We start from the raw sequence: 19,474 nt of genomic DNA, 5'->3' as shown, positions 1-19,474 counted from the left end.
TTATATTCCTGTACATAGGGGGCAGTATTATAGTAGTTATATTCCTGTACATAGGGGGCAGTATTATAGTAGTTATATCCCTGTACATAGGGGGCAGTATTATAGTAGTTATATCCCTGTACATAGGGGGCAGTATTATAGTAGTTATATTCTTGTACATAGGGGGCAGTATTATAGTAGTTATATTCTTGTACATAGGGGGCAGTATTATAGTAGTTATATTCCTGTACATAGGGGGCGGTATTATAGTAGTTATATTCTTGTACATAGGGGGCGGTATCACAGTAGTTATATTCCCGTACATAGGGGGCGGTATCACAGTAGTTATATTCCCGTACATAGGGGGCGGTATCACAGTAGTTATATTCCCGTACATAGGGGGCGGTATCACAGTAGTTATATTCCCGTACATAGGGGGCGGTATCACAGTAGTTATATTCCCGTACATAGGGGGCGGTATCACAGTAGTTATATTCCCGTACATAGGGGGCGGTATCACAGTAGTTATATTCCCGTACATAGGGGGCGGTATCACAGTAGTTATATTCCCGTACATAGGGGGCGGTATCACAGTAGTTATATTCCCGTACATAGGGGGCGGTATCACAGTAGTTATATTCCCGTACATAGGGGGCGGTATCACAGTAGTTATATTCCCGTACATAGGGGGCGGTATCACAGTAGTTATATTCCCGTACATAGGGGGCGGTATCACAGTAGTTATATTCCCGTACATAGGGGGCGGTATCACAGTAGATATATTCCCGTACATAGGGGGCGGTATCACAGTAGTTATATTCCCGTACATAGGGGGCGGTATCACAGTAGTTACATTCCCGTACATAGGGGGCGGTATCACAGTAGTTACATTCCCGTACATAGGGGGCGGTATCACAGTAGTTACATTCCCGTACATAGGGGGCGGTATCACAGTAGTTACATTCCCGTACATAGGGGGCGGTATCACAGTAGTTACATTCCCGTACATAGGGGGCGGTATCACAGTAGTTACATTCCCGTACATAGGGGGCGGTATCACAGTAGTTACATTCCCGTACATAGGGGGCGGTATCACAGTAGTTACATTCCCGTACATAGGGGGCGGTATCACAGTAGTTACATTCCCGTACATAGGGGGCGGTATTATAGTAGTTACATTCCCGTACATAGGGGGCGGTATTATAGTAGTTACATCCCCGTACATAGGGGGCGGTATTATAGTAGTTACATTCCCGTACATAGGGGGCGGTATTATAGTAGTTACATTCTTGTACATAGGGGGCGGTATTATAGTAGTTATATCCCTGTACATAGGGGGCGGTATTATAGTAGTTACATTCTTGTACATAGGGGGCGGTATTATAGTAGTTATATCCCTGTACATAGGGGCCGGTATTATAGTAGTTATATCCCTGTACATAGGGGCCGGTATTATAGTAGTTCTATTCCCGTACATAGGGGGCGGTATTATAATAGTTATATTCTTGTACATAGGGGGCGGTATTATAGTAGTTATATTCCTGTACATAGGGGGCGGTATTATAGTAGTTATTATCCTGTACATAGGGGGCAGTATTATAGTAGTTATATTCCTGTACATAGGGGGCAGTATTATAGTAGTTATACTCTTGTACATAGGGGGCAGTATTATAGTAGTTATATTCCTGTACATAGGGGGCAGTATTATAGTAGTTATACTCTTGTACATAGGGGGCAGTATTATAGTAGTTATATTCCTGTACATAGGGGCAGTATTATAGTAGTTATATTCTTGTACATAGGGGGCAGTATTATAGTAGTTATAGTCTTGTACATAGGGGGCAGTATTATAGTAGTTATATTCTTGTACATAGGGGGCAGTATTATAGTAGTTATATTCTTGTACATAGGGGGCAGTATTATAGTAGTTATATTCCTGTACATAGGGGGCAGTATTATAGTAGTTATAGTCTTGTACATAGGGGGCAGTATTATAGTAGTTATATTCTTGTACATAGGGGGCAGTATTATAGTAGTTATATTCTTGTACATAGGGGGCAGTATTATAGTAGTTATATTCTGGTACATAGGGGGTAGTATTATAGTAGTTATATTCTGGTACATAGGGGGTAGTATTATAGTAGTTATATTCTGGTACACAGGGGGCAGTATTATAGTAGTTATATTCTTGTACACAGGGGGCAGTATTATAGTAGTTATATTCCTGTACATAGGGGGCAGTATTATAGTAGTTATATTCTTGTACATAGGGGGCAGTATTATAGTAGTTATATTCCTGTACATAGGGAGCAGTATTATAGTAGTTATATTCCTGTACATAGGGGGCAGTATTATAGTAGTTATATTCTTGTACATAGGGGGCAGTATTATAGTAGTTATATTCCTGTACATAGGGGGCAGTATTATAGTAGTTATATTCCTGTACATAGGGGGCAGTATTATAGTAGTTATATTCTTGTACATAGGGGGCAGTATTATAGTAGTTATATTCCTGTACATAGGGAGCAGTATTATAGTAGTTATATTCCTGTACATAGGGGGCAGTATTATAGTAGTTATATTCCTGTACATAGGGGGCAGTATTATAGTAGTTATATTCCTGTACATAGGGGGCAGTATTATAGTAGTTATATTCCTGTACATAGGGGGCAGTATTATAGTAGTTATATTCCTGTACATAGGGGGCAGTATTATAGTAGTTATATTCCTGTACATAGGGGGCAGTATTATAGTAGTTATATTCCTGTACATAGGGGGCAGTATTATAGTAGTTATATTCCTGTACATAGGGGGCAGTATTATAGTAGTTATATTCCTGTACATAGGGGGCAGTATTATAGTAGTTATATTCCTGTACATAGGGGGCAGTATTATAGTAGTTATATTCCTGTACATAGGGGGCAGTATTATAGTAGTTATATTCCTGTACATAGGGGGCAGTATTATAGTAGTTATATTCCTGTACATAGGGGGCAGTATTATAGTAGTTATATTCCTGTACATAGGGGGCAGTATTATAGTAGTTATATTCTTGTACATAGGGGGCAGTATTATAGTAGTTATATTCCTGTACATAGGTGGCAGTATTATAGTAGTTATATTCCTGTACATAGGGGGCAGTATTATAGTAGTTATATTCCTGTACATGGGGGACAGTATTATAGTAGTTATATTCCTGTACATAGGGGGCAGTATTATAGTAGTTATATTCCTGTACATAGGGGGCAGTTGTATAGTAGTTATATTCTTGTACATAGGGGGCAGTATTATAGTAGTTATATTCCTATACATAGGGGGCAGTATTATAGTAGTTATATTCTTGTACATAGGGGGCAGTATTATAGTAGTGATATTCCTGTACATAGGGGGCAGTATTATAGTAGTGATATTCCTGTACATAGGGGGCAGTATTATAGTAGTGATATTCCTGTACATAGGGGGCAGTATTATAGTAGTTATATTCCTGTACATAGGGGGCAGTATTATAGTAGTGATATTCCTGTACATAGGGGGCAGTATTATAGTAGTTATATTCCTGTACATAGGGGGCAGTATTATAGTAGTTATATTCCTGTACATAGGGGGCAGTATTATAGTAGTTATATTCCTGTACATAGGGAGCAGTATTATAGTAGTTATATTCCTGTACATAGGGGGGAGTATTATAGTAGTTATATTCCTGTACATAGGGAGCAGTATTATAGTAGTTATATTCCTGTACATAGGGAGCAGTATTATAGTAGTTATAGCTGTTCATCCAGGTCATAGACAGTTATTATGTAGAGGCAGAATGTCACACGGATACATTGTAGCATTGTGTGTGGGGGGCATCTTCCTGTCGCTGGCTGTAAAGGGGAACCTGTCAGCAGATGTGTTATGACACCTTTGTGTATGTTGTGAGGAGCCGCTGTCCAGAGCAGAGAGCCAAGTGCCCAGCAGTGTGAGGACACCTATTATCTTACATGTACAGTACACGGCAGTGTTATAGCTTTGGGGGCTCATGTGCCGCCATATAGTGCACCGTGCAGCGCTATAGTGTAACCTCTGTGCACCTGGTGTGACGGAGCAGTCTCCATCTTTCTTGCTATATGACGAGGGGCTCAGTATATACAACACGCGCAGGGTCATGGATTCTGCGCATCATTGAAGTCCAGTGTTAGGGAGTCATTAGTGACACACGTCGTCTCATTCCCTGCCGCAGAGCGTTGCGCCTCCACATGTAACGCGCCCATCGCTCTCTCTTCCTTCATCGGTGTTTCCGTTTTTTCCCCTCCTGATTGATTTGAAGTTTATATGAAGCCGTTTTTTTTTTTTTAATAATCGCCGGCGTCCGGAAAACAAAGAGCAGAAAATCAGAAAGGCCCCCCCCCCCCGATTTATCGTCCATCTGCCTGCGACGCCATCTCGTAAATTCAGACTGCGGGTGACGAGGCAGCGGAGCTGGAGCCGTTCAGGGGTTGGAGCGATTTTACAACACGCCGTCAAACAAGAACTTTAAATAAATGGGGAATAAAAAAAATCCCTAAAAAAATACTGCAGAAAATCCATCAGTGTTGGTTAGACACAGAGCAGCTGCTCTGCTAAAGAACATCCCTTTAAATGGAGGAACCGAGGGTCCAGCACCCCCCCCCCCCCCCCCCCAAGAGATGAGATCAGGGTCAGAGGATGCAAATCTTTAATGGGGAGAGAAAATCTGCAGGGATAACACATAAATCTGGAGATGATTATAAGGGGGGCCGGGTGCACCCCCATTCACGTGGTGTGTTCAGTCCTCACCCTGACAGGTCAGGGGTCGCACATCGCTACTAATGACTGACTTCACTGAACACCATTTTAGCAGCACAAATACGGGGTCACAGCCCCTCCCTCCTCGTGGTACCAGGTCACGTATGATGTCATAGCCGATGCCGAGCCACGATCCACGGAGGGAAGAAGGTTCTGCAGTCCGGCGACTCTAGCGGATCCTGATACCCAGACCCTATCAAAGGCACAGAAATGTAGAAGTAGTCATCATCTCTCCCGGTAATGCAGAAGTAGTCATCATCTCCCGGTAATGCAGAAGTAGTCATCATCTCCCGGTAATGCAGAAGTAGTCATCATCTCTCCCGGTAATGCAGAAGTAGTCATCATCTCCCGGTAATGCAGAAGTAGTCATCATCTCTCCCGGTAATGCAGAAGTAGTCATCATCTCTCCCGGTAATGCAGAAGTAGTCATCATCTCTCCCGGTAATGTAGAAGTAGTCATCATCTATCTGGGTAATGTAGAAGTAGTCATCGTCCCCTGGTAATGTAGAAGTAGTCATCATCTCCTGGTAATGTAGAAGTAGTCATCATCTCTCCCGGTAATGTAGAAGTAGTCATCATCTCCTGGTAATGTAGAAGTAGTCATCATCTATCCGGGTAATGTAGAAGTAGTCATCATCTATCCGGGTAATGTAGAAGTAGTCATCATCTCCTGGTAATGTAGAAGTAGTCATCGTCCCCTGGTAATGTAGAAGTAGTCATCATCTCCCGGTAATGTAGAAGTAGTCATCGTCCCCTGGTAATGTAGAAGTAGTCATCATCTCCCGGTAATGTAGAAGTAGTCATCGTCCCCTGGTAATGTAGAAGTAGTCATCATCTCCTGGTAATGTAGAAGTAGTCATCATCTCTCCCGGTAATGTAGAAGTAGTCATCATCTCCTGGTAATGTAGAAGTAGTCATCATCTCCCGGTAATGTAGAAGTAGTCATCATCTCCCGGTAATGTAGAAGTAGTCATCATCTCCCGGTAATGTAGAAGTAGTCATCATCTCACAGTGATGCAGAGCGATCTCCTGCAGCTTAATGGAAGGATGATCTGCAGTCAGAGCAGGAGTCCGGTGATACCGTCTTCAGAACCGCAGCCCCCCCCCCCCCCTGCAGAGCCCCCGGGGGCCGCTCTTGTAGAGTCCTATGATGAGGAGCAGGATCTGGGATGGGGGGTCTCCCTCGGCTTCTCTATAGTTTCCTGCTGCAGGAGGTGGTGAGACGCTGCGGGGAGGACGCTCCCAGTCTCCGGCCCCTCGGGTTTTGGCACAAGGTGGTCCTATGCTTTGGTATTACATAGTCTTTTTCCCGCGGGGGGTGCTGGGGGGTCCGGGGGCCGCGCCCTGCACCAGGCTGCTCCTGCCGGGGGTCACCCTTAAGGAATGTGATGGAGAATGGTCCTGGGCCTCCTGGGGCCGCGGGGGCTTGGACTTTGGGGAGGTTTTTCTTTCCGCTGCCTGAGGACACAAAAACAGAGGAGAAATGGAGATATTCCGGAATGTTGTGCCGATACCTCGTGGTTCCGGGACACTGAGGATCCGGTCTCCAGTGCCGGTGACCTACCTCTCACTTACCACGCTGGTAGACCGCAGGCCGGGGCTCTTCCTCAGGACCGTCCCGTTGGGTAGAGAAGAGGTCAGAAGCTTCTTCTTCTCCACCTGCAATGGAGGCGATTGGTCAGTGCGGCTGCAGGGGGCGCCGGGGAGGGAGGGGCAGCGCTGTCTATATATATATATATACACACTTTATAGTCCCCGTCATACAGTGTTATAGGGCGACTATCACCCCCTCCCCCACCCGATAAAATGAATGTGAGGAATCCGCCTGTAAGTCAGCGCCTGACATTTAGTGTCCAGTAAAACGCTGAGATATACAAGACATCCGAGAGAAATATTCAACTCTTCAATAAACGGCAAATAACAATAAAACAGGGACTTTATGGGACAATGAAGGCGGCGGCTGCTCGTTACATGGGACCGCAGCGCCGATTTAACACTCAAATATCTGTCAGAGATGGACGGAGAGATGGCGCCGGCACTGCAAATCACAGGAGAGGACGGGGAGAGGGGGCCCAGGACAGGCAGGGGGCCCCAGAGCACAGGACAGGCAGGGGGGCCCCAGAGCACAGGAGAGGCAGGGGGGCCCCAGAGCACAGGAGAGGCAGGGGGGCCCCAGAGCACAGGACAGGCAGGGGGCCCCAGAGCACAGGAGAGGCAGGGGGGCCCCAGAGCACAGGACAGGCAGGGGGGCCCCAGAGCACAGGACAGGCAGGGGGGCCCCAGAGCACAGGACAGGCAGGGGGGCCCCAGAGCACAGGACAGGCAGGGGGCCCCAGAGCACAGGACAGGCAGGGGGGCCCCAGAGCACAGGACAGGCAGGGGGGCCCCAGAGCACAGGACAGGCAGGGGGCCCCAGAGCACAGGAGAGGCAGGGGGGCCCCAGAGCACAGGACAGGCAGGGGGCCCCAGAGCACAGGACAGGCAGGGGGCCCCAGAGCACAGGACAGGCAGGGGGGCCCCAGAGCACAGGAGAGGCAGGGGGGCCCCAGAGCACAGGAGAGGCAGGGGGGCCCCAGAGCACAGGAGAGGCAGGGGGGCCCCAGAGCACAGGAGAGGCAGGGGGGCCCCAGAGCACAGGAGAGGCAGGGGGCCCCAGAGCACAGGACAGGCAGGGGGGCCCCAGAGCACAGGACAGGCAGGGGGGCCCCAGAGCACAGGACAGGCAGGGGGGCCCCAGAGCACAGGACAGGCAGGGGGGCCCCAGAGCACAGGACAGGCAGGGGGGCCCCAGAGCACAGGACAGGCAGGGGGCCCCAGAGCACAGGACAGGCAGGGGGCCCCAGAGCACAGGACAGGCAGGGGCCAGGACTGGTGACAATACACGGGTGGTGTCCCCTCTATATACTGGAGGGGGGCCCCAGGGACCAGGACAGGCAGGGGCAGGGATAGATGGGAATAGACAAGTGTTGTCCCCTCTATATAGTGAAGGGAAGGGGCCTCAAATATCAGGACAGGAAGGGTCCCCCATTTATGACAATCCATGGGTGTAGCCCCCCCCCTCTTTAGGACAATCCATGGGTGTAGCCCCCCCTCTTTAGGACAATCCATGGGTGTAGCCCCCCCTCTTTAGGACAATCCATGGGTGTAGCCCCCCCCCCCTCTTTAGGACAATCCATGGGTGTAGCCCCCTCTCTTTAGGACAATCCATGGGTGTAGCCCCGTCTTTATACCGCTTTAGTTGGAGTGGACGGTTTGCTGCTGCAGCTGTCAGTCTCGGACGTTCCGTTACTGCTGGCCGGGCTGCTCCGGTCCTCCACTACGTCCAATGTAGCCGCCCCAGACACACCATTGGATTCTGCTTCTAGATGGTCATCATTGTCCAGACTGTTCCTCCAGGTCTTCATCATTTCCAGGACATTGGACGGCCTCTGGATGCAGCTGGTGTCCCCCTGATACGTGACAGACACAAAAAGAGCATAAAAAGAGGTACCTCCCCGAGACATCACGTAGACTGCTAGAGACGCAACAATAACTGCTCTGCTCCCTCGCCTTGTCTCTCCATCTACTCTCCCGTATAGATTGTGCTCCCTCGCCTCGTCTCTCCATCTACTCTCCCGTATAGATTGTGCTCCCTCGCCTCGTCTCTCCATCTACTCTCCTGTATAGATTGTGCTCCCTCGCCTTGTCTCTCCATCTACTCTCCTGTATAGATTGTGCTCCCTCGCCTTGTCTCTCCATCAACTCTCCTGTATAGATTGTGCTCCCTCGCCTTGTCTCTCCATCTACTCTGCTGTATAGATTGTGCTCCCTCGCCTCGTCTCTCCATCTACTCTCCTGTATAGATTGTGCTCCCTCGCCTCGTCTCTCCATCTACTCTCCTGTATAGATTGTGCTCCCTCGCCTTGTCTCTCCATCTACTCTCCTGTATAGATTGTGCTCCCTCGCCTCGTGTCTCCATCTACTCTCCTGTATAGATTGTGCTCCCTCGCCTCGTGTCTCCATCTACTCTCCTGTATAGATTGTGCTCCCTCGCCTCGTGTCTCCATCTACTCTCCCGTATAGATTGTGCTCCCTCGCCTCGTGTCTCCATCTACTCTGCTGTATAGATTGTGCTCCCTCGCCTCGTGTCCCCATCTACTCTCCTGTATAGATTGTACTCCCTCGCCTTGTCTCTCCATCTACTCTGCTGTATAGATTGTGCTCCCTCGCCTCGTCTCTCCATCAACTCTCCTGTATAGATTGTGCTCCCTCGCCTCGTCTCTCCATCAACTCTCCCGTATAGATTGTGCTCCCTCGCCTCGTCTCTCCATCTACTCTCCCGTATAGATTGTGCTCCCTCGCCTCGTGTCTCCATCTACTCTCCCGTATAGATTGTGCTCCCTCGCCTCGTGTCTCCATCTATTCTCCTGTATAGATTGTGCTCCCTCGCCTTGTCTCTCCATCTACTCTCCTGTATAGATTGTGCTCCCTCGCCTTGTCTCTCCATCTACTCTCCTGTATAGATTGTGCTCCCTCGCCTTGTCTCTCCATCTACTCTCCTGTATAGATTGTGCTCCCTCGCCTCGTCTCTCCATCTACTCTCCCGTATAGATTGTGCTCCCTCGCCTCGTGTCTCCATCTATTCTCCTGTATAGATTGTGCTCCCTCGCCTTGTCTCTCCATCTACTCTCCTGTATAGATTGTGCTCCCTCGCCTTGTCTCTCCATCTACTCTCCTGTATAGATTGTGCTCCCTCGCCTTGTCTCTCCATCTACTCTCCTGTATAGATTGTGCTCCCTCGCCTTGTCTCTCCATCTACTCTCCTGTATAGATTGTGCTCCCTCGCCTTGTCTCTCCATCTACTCTCCTGTATAGATTGTGCTCCCTCGCCTCGTGTCTCTATCTACTCTCCTGTATAGATTGTGCTCCCTCGCCTTGTCTCTCCATCTACTCTCCTGTATAGATTGTGCTCCCTCGCCTCATGTCTCCATCTACTCTCCTGTATAGATTGTGCTCCCTCACCTCGTGTCTCCATCTACTCTCCCGTATAGATTGTGCTCCCTCGCCTCGTGTCTCCATCTACTCTCCCGTATAGATTGTGCTCCCTCGCCTCGTGTCTCCATCTATTCTCCTGTATAGATTGTGCTCCCTCGCCTTGTCTCTCCATCTACTCTCCTGTATAGATTGTGCTCCCTCGCCTTGTCTCTCCATCTACTCTCCTGTATAGATTGTGCTCCCTCGCCTTGTCTCTCCATCTACTCTCCTGTATAGATTGTGCTCCCTCGCCTCGTCTCTCCATCTACTCTCCCGTATAGATTGTGCTCCCTCGCCTCGTGTCTCCATCTATTCTCCTGTATAGATTGTGCTCCCTCGCCTTGTCTCTCCATCTACTCTCCTGTATAGATTGTGCTCCCTCGCCTTGTCTCTCCATCTACTCTCCTGTATAGATTGTGCTCCCTCGCCTTGTCTCTCCATCTACTCTCCTGTATAGATTGTGCTCCCTCGCCTTGTCTCTCCATCTACTCTCCTGTATAGATTGTGCTCCCTCGCCTCGTGTCTCCATCTACTCTGCTGTATAGATTGTGCTCCCTCGCCTCGTCTCTCCATCTACTCTCCTGTATAGATTGTGCTCCCTCGCCTCGTGTCTCCATCTATTCTCCTGTATAGATTGTGCTCCCTCGCCTCGTCTCTCCATCTACTCTCCTGTATAGATTGTGCTCCCTCGCCTCGTCTCTCCATCTACTCTCCTGTATAGATTGTGCTCCCTCGCCTCTCCATCTACTCTCCTGTATAGATTGTGCTCCCTTGCCTCGTGTCTCCATCTACTCTCCTGTATAGATTGTGCTCCCTCGCCTCGTCTCTATCTACTCTCCTGTATAGATTGTGCTCCCTCGCCTCGTCTCTCCATCTACTCTCCTGTATAGATTGTGCTCCCTCGCCTTGTCTCTCTATCTACTCTCCTGTATAGATTGTGCTCCCTCGCCTCATGTCTCCATCTACTCTCCTGTATAGATTGTGCTCCCTCGCCTCGTGTCTCCATCTATTCTCCTGTATAGATTGTGCTCCCTCGCCTCGTCTCTCCATCTACTCTCCTGTATAGATTGTGCTCCCTCGCCTTGTCTCTCCATCTACTCTGCTGTATAGATTGTGCTCCCTCGCCTCGTCTCTCCATCAACTCTCCCGTATAGATTGTGCTCCCTCGCCTCGTCTCTCCATCTACTCTCCCGTATAGATTGTGCTCCCTCGCCTCGTGTCTCCATCTACTCTGCTGTATAGATTGTGCTCCCTCGCCTCGTGTCCCCATCTACTCTCCTGTATAGATTGTACTCCCTCGCCTTGTCTCTCCATCTACTCTGCTGTATAGATTGTGCTCCCTCGCCTCGTCTCTCCATCAACTCTCCTGTATAGATTGTGCTCCCTCGCCTCGTCTCTCCATCAACTCTCCCGTATAGATTGTGCTCCCTCGCCTCGTCTCTCCATCTACTCTCCCGTATAGATTGTGCTCCCTCGCCTCGTCTCTCCATCTACTCTCCCGTATAGATTGTGCTCCCTCGCCTCGTGTCTCCATCTATTCTCCTGTATAGATTGTGCTCCCTCGCCTTGTCTCTCCATCTACTCTCCTGTATAGATTGTGCTCCCTCGCCTTGTCTCTCCATCTACTCTCCTGTATAGATTGTGCTCCCTCGCCTTGTCTCTCCATCTACTCTCCTGTATAGATTGTGCTCCCTCGCCTTGTCTCTCCATCTACTCTCCTGTATAGATTGTGCTCCCTCGCCTCGTCTCTCCATCTACTCTCCCGTATAGATTGTGCTCCCTCGCCTCGTCTCTCCATCTATTCTCCTGTATAGATTGTGCTCCCTCGCCTTGTCTCTCCATCTACTCTCCTGTATAGATTGTGCTCCCTCGCCTTGTCTCTCCATCTACTCTCCTGTATAGATTGTGCTCCCTCGCCTTGTCTCTCCATCTACTCTCCTGTATAGATTGTGCTCCCTCGCCTTGTCTCTCCATCTACTCTCCTGTATAGATTGTGCTCCCTCGCCTCGTCTCTCCATCTACTCTCCCGTATAGATTGTGCTCCCTCGCCTCGTGTCTCCATCTATTCTCCTGTATAGATTGTGCTCCCTCGCCTTGTCTCTCCATCTACTCTCCTGTATAGATTGTGCTCCCTCGCCTTGTCTCTCCATCTACTCTCCTGTATAGATTGTGCTCCCTCGCCTTGTCTCTCCATCTACTCTCCTGTATAGATTGTGCTCCCTCGCCTTGTCTCTCCATCTACTCTCCTGTATAGATTGTGCTCCCTCGCCTCGTGACTCCATCTACTCTCCTGTATAGATTGTGCTCCCTCGCCTCGTCTCTCCATCTACTCTCCTGTATAGATTGTGCTCCCTCGCCTCGTGTCCCCATCTACTCTCCTGTATAGATTATGTTCTATGGTGACTGATACCTACCGTGATCCAGGGATTGTCCAGCAGCTCGTTGGCGGTGATCCGGTCGGCGGGATCCACTCTTAGAAGTTTCTGTAGAACATCTTTAGCTGGAAGTAAAGATAAAAAGCTAATAATCAGAAGTACTGGATCAGAACAGGTTTGTACACAATGATTGTTCCTACTAAACTTCATCGTGTAGATGATTTGCTTGTGCCGTCCTATCCCTTTAAGCTTTCTTTTCGGACGCCTGGTGTTACCTTTAAGTGTTTGTTGCTATTTGTTCTCGGCCCAGTGGTGTATTTTGGGGGGGGGGGGGGGGCGGTGCGAGGCTCGCGCTATTCCCTCTCGGTGACATTAGATAATACATAGGCTGTGGCGAGCGATCAATGGCAGAACCTTTCCTAAGTAGACATCCATGTCAGCAGAACAATAGCCGGCTCTGCCCCGGCACAGCAGCGCTGCTAAAAGGCTCTTTATGTGCCGCTCCAGAGCGTGGTCCGGCTCGGGGATCCTTGGGGCTATTAAAAGCCTTTTCTCTGTGACGCACGCTGGTTCTGTCCTTAAAGTGCATGTAAACAAGCAGCGGCCGTCCTGTGTGGGCACTTACCCGCCTCGCTCACCGACTGCCACACTGAAGACGAAAACTTCAGCTGCCCTCGCTTTATGTGCTCAAAAAGTTTCTCTTCTGAGCTGCCCATGAACGGCGGATCCCCGGACAACCTGCGAGACAAGGCACACGGTCACATGCAATGGTACATAGCGGGATGGGCCAGAACCTCCCCTGTGTCATGGGCCATGACATCGCCGACCTGCCAGCATGACATCGCCGACCCCGCAGTATGACATCGCCGACCCCGCAGTATGACATCGCCGACCCCGCAGTATGACATCGCCGACCCCCCCAGTATGACATCGCCGACCCCCCAGTATGACATCGCCGACCCCCCAGTATGACATCGCCGACCCCGCAGCATGACATCGCCGACCTCCCAGTATGACATAGCCGACCCCCCAGTATGACATCGCCGACCCCCCAGTATGACATCGCCGACCCCCCAGTATGACATCGCCGACCCCCCAGTATGACATCGCCGACCCCCCAGTATGACATCGCCGACCCCCCAGTATGACATCGCCGACCCCCCAGTATGACATCGCCGACCCCCCAGTATGACATCGCCGACCCCCCAGTATGACATCGCCGACCCCCCAGTATGACATAGCCGACCCCGCAGCATGACATAGCCGACCTCCCAGTATGACATAGCCGACCTCCCAGTATGACATCGCCGACCCCCCAGTATGACATCGCCGACCCCCCAGTATGACATCGCCGACCCCCCAGTATGACATCGCCGACCCCCCAGTATGACATCGCCGATCCCCCAGTATGACATCGCCGACCTCCCAGTATGACATCACACCTTATAGGGCTGAGGGAAGCCCCGGAGTGACGTGTGAACACAGCATAAAGCAACCAGCAGCCCCAGGATGTAACCAGAGTTGTCCTTAAACCTGCACCTGAGCGCGGCCCCCAGGTCCAAGGCAGGATAGAAAGCGGGTTACTGGGTCTGTATAGAGTGCAGGAACCTAGGTCCAGGGTGGGATAGAGGGTGGCCCCTGGCCTGGGAGAATGGCCCCAGGGCACGAATCGAGAGAGGTTCCCGGGTGGAATAGAGAGCAGGACTTGGCAGGATTGAGTGGCCCCCTGTGTCCGGATGCAGAGTGGGCCCCTGATCTGGAACTGGGATAGAGAGTGACCCCCCAGGTCCGGGGCGGGATAAAGAGCAAGTTTCCTGGTCTGGGATAGAGAACTCCCCCACCCCCGCAGCCATGCAGTGCTCAGGACTCCCTCCCCCCGCAGCCATGCAGTGCTCAGGACTCCCTCCCCCCGCAGCCATGCAGTGCTCAGGACTCCCTCCCCCCGCAGCCATGCAGTGCTCAGGACTCCCTCCCCCCGCAGCCATGCAGTGCTCAGGACTCCCTCCCCCCGCAGCCATGCAGTGCTCAGGACTCCCTCCCCCCGCAGCCATGCAGTGCTCAGGACTCCCTCCCCCCGCAGCCATGCAGTGCTCAGGACTCCCTCCCCCCGCAGCCATGCAGTGCTCAGGACTCCCTCCCCCCGCAGCCATGCAGTGCTCAGGACTCCCTCCCCCCGCAGCCATGCAGTGCTCAGGACTCCCCCGCAGCCATGCAGTGCTCAGGACTCCCCCGCAGCCATGCAGTGCACAGGACTCCCCCCGCAGCCATGCAGTGCACAGGACTCCCCCCGCAGCCATGCAGTGCACAGGACTCCCCCCGCAGCCATGCAGTGCTCAGGACTCCCCCGCAGCCATGCAGTGCACAGGACTCCCCCCGCAGCCATGCAGTGCACAGGACTCCCCCCGCAGCCATGCAGTGCACAGGACTCCCCCCGCAGCCATGCAGTGCTCAGGACTCCCCCCGCAGCCATGCAGTGCTCAGGACTCCCCCCGCAGCCATGCAGTGCTCAGGACTCCCCCCGCAGCCATGCAGTGCTCAGGACTCCCCCCGCAGCCATGCAGTGCTCAGGACTCCCCCCGCAGCCATGCAGTGCTCAGGACTCCCCCCGCAGCCATGCAGTGCTCAGGACTCCCCCGCAGCCATGCAGTGCACAGGGCTCCCCCCGCAGCCATGCAGTGCACAGGGCTCCCCCCGCAGCCATGCAGTGCACAGGGCTCCCCCGCAGCCATGCAGTGCACAGGGCTCCCCCGCAGCCATGCAGTGCTCAGGACTCCCCCCGCAGCCATGCAGTGCACAGGGCTCCCCCCGCAGCCATGCAGTGCTCAGGACTCCCCCCGCAGCCATGCAGTGCTCAGGACTCCCCCCGCAGCCATGCAGTGCTCAGGACTCCCCCGCAGCCATGTAGTGCTCAGGACTCCCCCGCAGCCATGCAGTGCTCAGGACTCCCCCGCAGCCATGCAGTGCACAGGACTCCCCCCGCAGCCATGCAGTGCACAGGACTCCCCCGCAGCCATGCAGTGCACAGGACTCCCCCCGCAGCCATGCAGTGCTCAGGACTCCCCCGCAGCCATGCAGTGCACAGGACTCCCCCCGCAGCCATGCAGTGCACAGGACTCCCCCCGCAGCCATGCAGTGCACAGGACTCCCCCTGCAGCCATGCAGTGCACAGGACTCCCCCCGCAGCCATGCAGTGCTCAGGACTCCCCCCGCAGCCATGCAGTGCTCAGGACTCCCCCCGCAGCCATGCAGTGCTCAGGACTCCCCCCGCAGCCATGCAGTGCTCAGGACTCCCCCCGCAGCCATGCAGTGCTCAGGACTCCCCCCGCAGCCATGCAGTGCTCAGGACTCCCCCCGCAGCCATGCAGTGCTCAGGACTCCCCCCGCAGCCATGCAGTGCTCAGGACTCCCCCCGCAGCCATGCAGTGCTCAGGACTCCCCCCGCAGCCATGCAGTGCACAGGACTCCCCCCGCAGCCATGCAGTGCACAGGACTCCCCCCGCAGCCATGCAGTGCTCAGGACTCCCCCCGCAGCCATGCAGTGCACAGGGCTCCCCCCGCAGCCATGCAGTGCACAGGGCTCCCCCCGCAGCCATGCAGTGCACAGGGCTCCCCCGCAGCCATGCAGTGCTCAGGACTCCCCCCGCAGCCATGCAGTGCACAGGGCTCCCCCCGCAGCCATGCAGTGCTCAGGACTCCCCCCGCAGCCATGCAGTGCTCAGGACTCCCCCCGCAGCCATGCAGTGCTCAGGACTCCCCCCGCAGCCATGTAGTGCTCAGGACTCCCCCGCAGCCATGTAGTGCTCAGGACTCCCCCGCAGCCATGCAGTGCTCAGGACTCCCCCGCAGCCATGCAGTGCACAGGACTCCCCCGCAGCCATGCAGTGCACAGGGCTCCCCCCGCAGCCATGCAGTGCTCAGGACTCCCTCCCCCCGCAGCCATGCAGTGCTCAGAACTCCCTCCCCCCGCAGCCATGCAGTGCTCAGGACTCCCTCCCCCCGCAGCCATGCAGTGCTCAGTACTCCCTCCCCCCGCAGCCATGCAGTGCTCAGGACTCCCTCCCCCCGCAGCCATGCAGTGCTCAGGACTCCCTCCCCCCGCAGCCATGCAGTGCACAGGACTCCCCCGCAGCCATGCAGTGCACAGGGCCGGCCTGTGGGTGTCGCTGTGGCTCCTCTGGGCGGCAGTGAGTTATGCGGCCGGCGCTGACTGTAACCCAATCTCACAAGTGTCAGCGAGCGCCGTTACATAATGATCCTCATCAAAATGCTAATTCCCTGGATTTGTTTTGCAGACGCATAAAGATATTATAGACGGAACAATGAAAATCACAATTAGTCACTTGGGGGAGCGCAGGATTGTGCCGACATTAAAAAATACATGAAATAAAGAAGAAATATCCATCAGCGATGACAGCGGACTGGATCCGGAATAATGGAAATACAGGACAGCGACCCCGAAATACACACAGATTATTCCTACAGCCGGCGAGGGGCCATCCCCAAACACATGGAGAGGGGAGGCACCGGGGTCCTCAGTGCTTGTCTATAGGTGATGGGGGGTGAGGCACATTACAGAGAGAGGGGAGGCACCGGGGTCCTCAGTGCTTGTCTATAGGTGATGGGGGTGAGGCACATTACAGAGAGAGGGGAGGCACCGGGGTCCTCAGCGCTTGTCTATAGGTGATGGGGGGTGAGGCACATTACAGGGAGAGGGGAGGCACCGGGGTCCTCAGTGCTTGTCTATAGGTGATGGGGGTGAGGCACATTACAGAGAGAGGGGAGGCACCGGGGTCCTCAGCGCTTGTCTATAGGTGATGGGGGTGAGGCACATTACAGAGAGAGGGGAGGCACCGGGGTCCTCAGTGCTTGTCTATAGGTGATGGGGGTGAGGCACATTACAGAGAGAGGGGAGGCACCGGGGTCCTCAGTGCTTGTCTATAGGTGATGGGGGTGAGGCACATTACAGAGAGAGGAGGCACCGGGGTCCTCAGCGCTTGTCTATAGGTGATGGGGGTGAGGCACATTACAGAGAGAGGAGGCACCGGGGTCCTCAGCGCTTGTCTATAGGTGATGGGGGTGAGGCACATTACAGAGAGAGGGGAGTCACCGGGGTCCTCAGTGCTTGTCTATAGGTGATGGGGGGTGAGGCACATTACAGAGAGAGGGGAGGCACCGGGGTCCTCAGTGCTTGTCTATAGGTGATGGGGTGGGGCACATTACGGAGAGGGGAGGCACCGGGGTCCTCAGTGCTTGTCTATAGGTGATGGGGGTGAGGCACATTACAGAGAGAGGGGAGGCACCGGGGTCCTCAGTGCTTGTCTATAGGTGATGGGGGTGAGGCACATTACAGAGAGAGGGGAGGCACCGGGGTCCTCAGTGCTTGTCTATAGGTGATGGGGGTGAGGCACATTACAGAGAGAGGGGAGGCACCGGGGTCCTCAGTGCTTGTCTATAGGTGATGGGGGTGAGGCACATTACAGAGAGAGGGGAGGCACCGGGGCCCTCAGTGCTTGTCTATAGGTGATGGGGGTGAGGCACATTACAGAGAGGGGAGGCACCGGGGTCCTCAGTGCTTGTCTATAGGTGATGGGGGGTGAGGCACATTACAGAGAGAGGGGAGGCATCGGGGTCCTCAGCGCTTGTCTATAGGTGATGGGGGTGAGGCACATTACAGAGAGAGGGGAGGCACCGGGGCCCTCAGTGCTTGTCTATAGGTGATGGGGGTGAGGCACATTACAGAGAGGGGAGGCACCGGGGTCCTCAGTGCTTGTCTATAGGTGATGGGGGTGAGGCACATTACAGAGAGAGGGGAGGCACCGGGGTCCTCAGTGCTTGTCTATAGGTGATGGGGGTGAGGCACATTACAGAGAGAGGGGAGGCACCGGGGTCCTCAGTGCTTGTCTATAGGTGATGGGGGTGAGGCACATTACAGAGAGGGGAGGCACCGGGGTCCTCAGTGCTTGTCTATAGGTGATGGGGGTGAGGCACATTACAGAGAGAGGGGAGGCACCGGGGCCCTCAGTGCTTGTCTATAGGTGATGGGGGTGAGGCACATTACAGAGAGGGGAGGCACCGGGGTCCTCAGTGCTTGTCTATAGGTGATGGGGGGTGAGGCACATTACAGAGAGAGGGGAGGCATCGGGGTCCTCAGCGCTTGTCTATAGGTGATGGGGGTGAGGCACATTACAGAGAGAGGGGAGGCACCGGGGCCCTCAGTGCTTGTCTATAGGTGATGGGGGTGAGGCACATTACAGAGAGGGGAGGCACCGGGGTCCTCAGTGCTTGTCTATAGGTGATGGGGGTGAGGCACATTACAAAGAGAGGGGAGGCACCAGGGTCCTCAGTGCTTGTCTATAGGTGATGGGGGGGTGAGGCACATTACAGAGAGAGGAGGCACCGGGGTCCTCAGCGCTTGTCTATAGGTGATGGGGGTGAGGCACATTACAGAGAGAGGGGAGGCACCGGGGTCCTCAGTGCTTGTCTATAGGTGATGGGGGTGAGGCACATTACAGAGAGAGGAGGCACCGGGGTCCTCAGTGCTTGTCTATAGGTGATGGGGGTGAGGCACATTACAGAGAGAGGGGAGGCACCGGGGTCCTCAGTGCTTGTCTATAGGTGATGGGGGTGAGGCACATTACAGAGAGAGGAGGCACCGGGGTCCTCAGCGCTTGTCTATAGGTGATGGGGGTGAGGCACATTACAGAGAGAGGGGAGGCACCGGGGTCCTCAGTGCTTGTCTATAGGTGATGGGGGTGAGGCACATTACAGGGAGAGGGGAGGCACCGGGGTCCTCAGCGCTTGTCTATAGGTGATGGGGGTGAGGCACATTACAGGGAGAGGGGAGGCACCGGGGTCCTCAGTGCTTGTCTATAGGTGATGGGGGTGAGGCACATTACAGAAAGAGGAGGCACCGGGGTCCTCAGCGCTTGTCTATAGGTGATGGGGGTGAGGCACATTACAGAGAGAGGAGGCACCGGGGTCCTCAGCGCTTGTCTATAGGTGATGGGGGTGAGGCACATTACAGAGAGAGGGGAGGCACCGGGGTCCTCAGTGCTTGTCTATAGGTGATGGGGGTGAGGCACATTACAGAGAGAGGAGGCACCGGGGTCCTCAGTGCTTGTCTATAGGTGATGGGGGGTGAGGCACATTACAGAGAGAGGGGAGGCATCGGGGTCCTCAGTGCTTGTCTATAGGTGATGGGGGTGAGGAACATTACAGAGAGAGGGGAGGCACCGGGGTCCTCAGCGCTTGTCTATAGGTGATGGGGGTGAGGCACATTACAGAGAGAGGGGAGGCACCGG

The 19,474-nt window shown here is 53.6% G+C and overlaps 1 protein-coding gene across 2 annotated transcripts in view; it reads right to left on the bottom strand.

Annotated features, from left to right (window-relative positions):
* Positions 1-4,658: 4,658 nt before the first annotated feature.
* Positions 4,659-19,474, bottom strand: part of STK33 (serine/threonine kinase 33) — a 69,277-nt gene continuing 54,461 nt past the window's right edge. The window contains exons 9-13 of one of the 2 annotated variants that reach the window (XM_072131997.1): positions 12,799-12,911; positions 12,213-12,298; positions 8,016-8,234; positions 6,350-6,444; positions 4,659-6,243 (exon numbers count right to left, since the gene is read on the bottom strand). In XM_072131997.1, coding sequence (XP_071988098.1) covers positions 6,162-6,243; positions 6,350-6,444; positions 8,016-8,234; positions 12,213-12,298; positions 12,799-12,911 — 595 coding nt within the window. In that variant the 3' untranslated portion in view covers positions 4,659-6,161. The remainder of the gene's footprint in view (positions 6,244-6,349; positions 6,445-8,015; positions 8,235-12,212; positions 12,299-12,798; positions 12,912-19,474) is intronic. The other variant, XM_072131998.1, reaches the window with a different exon arrangement.

The sequence above is a fragment of the Engystomops pustulosus genome, unplaced genomic scaffold, assembly GCF_040894005.1.
Source record: "Engystomops pustulosus unplaced genomic scaffold, aEngPut4.maternal MAT_SCAFFOLD_196, whole genome shotgun sequence".
In the NCBI taxonomy this organism is placed as follows: domain Eukaryota; kingdom Metazoa; phylum Chordata; class Amphibia; order Anura; family Leptodactylidae; genus Engystomops; species Engystomops pustulosus.
The sequence above is the reverse complement of the archived record's forward strand: the minus strand, read 5'-3'. Positions and strand labels throughout refer to the sequence as shown.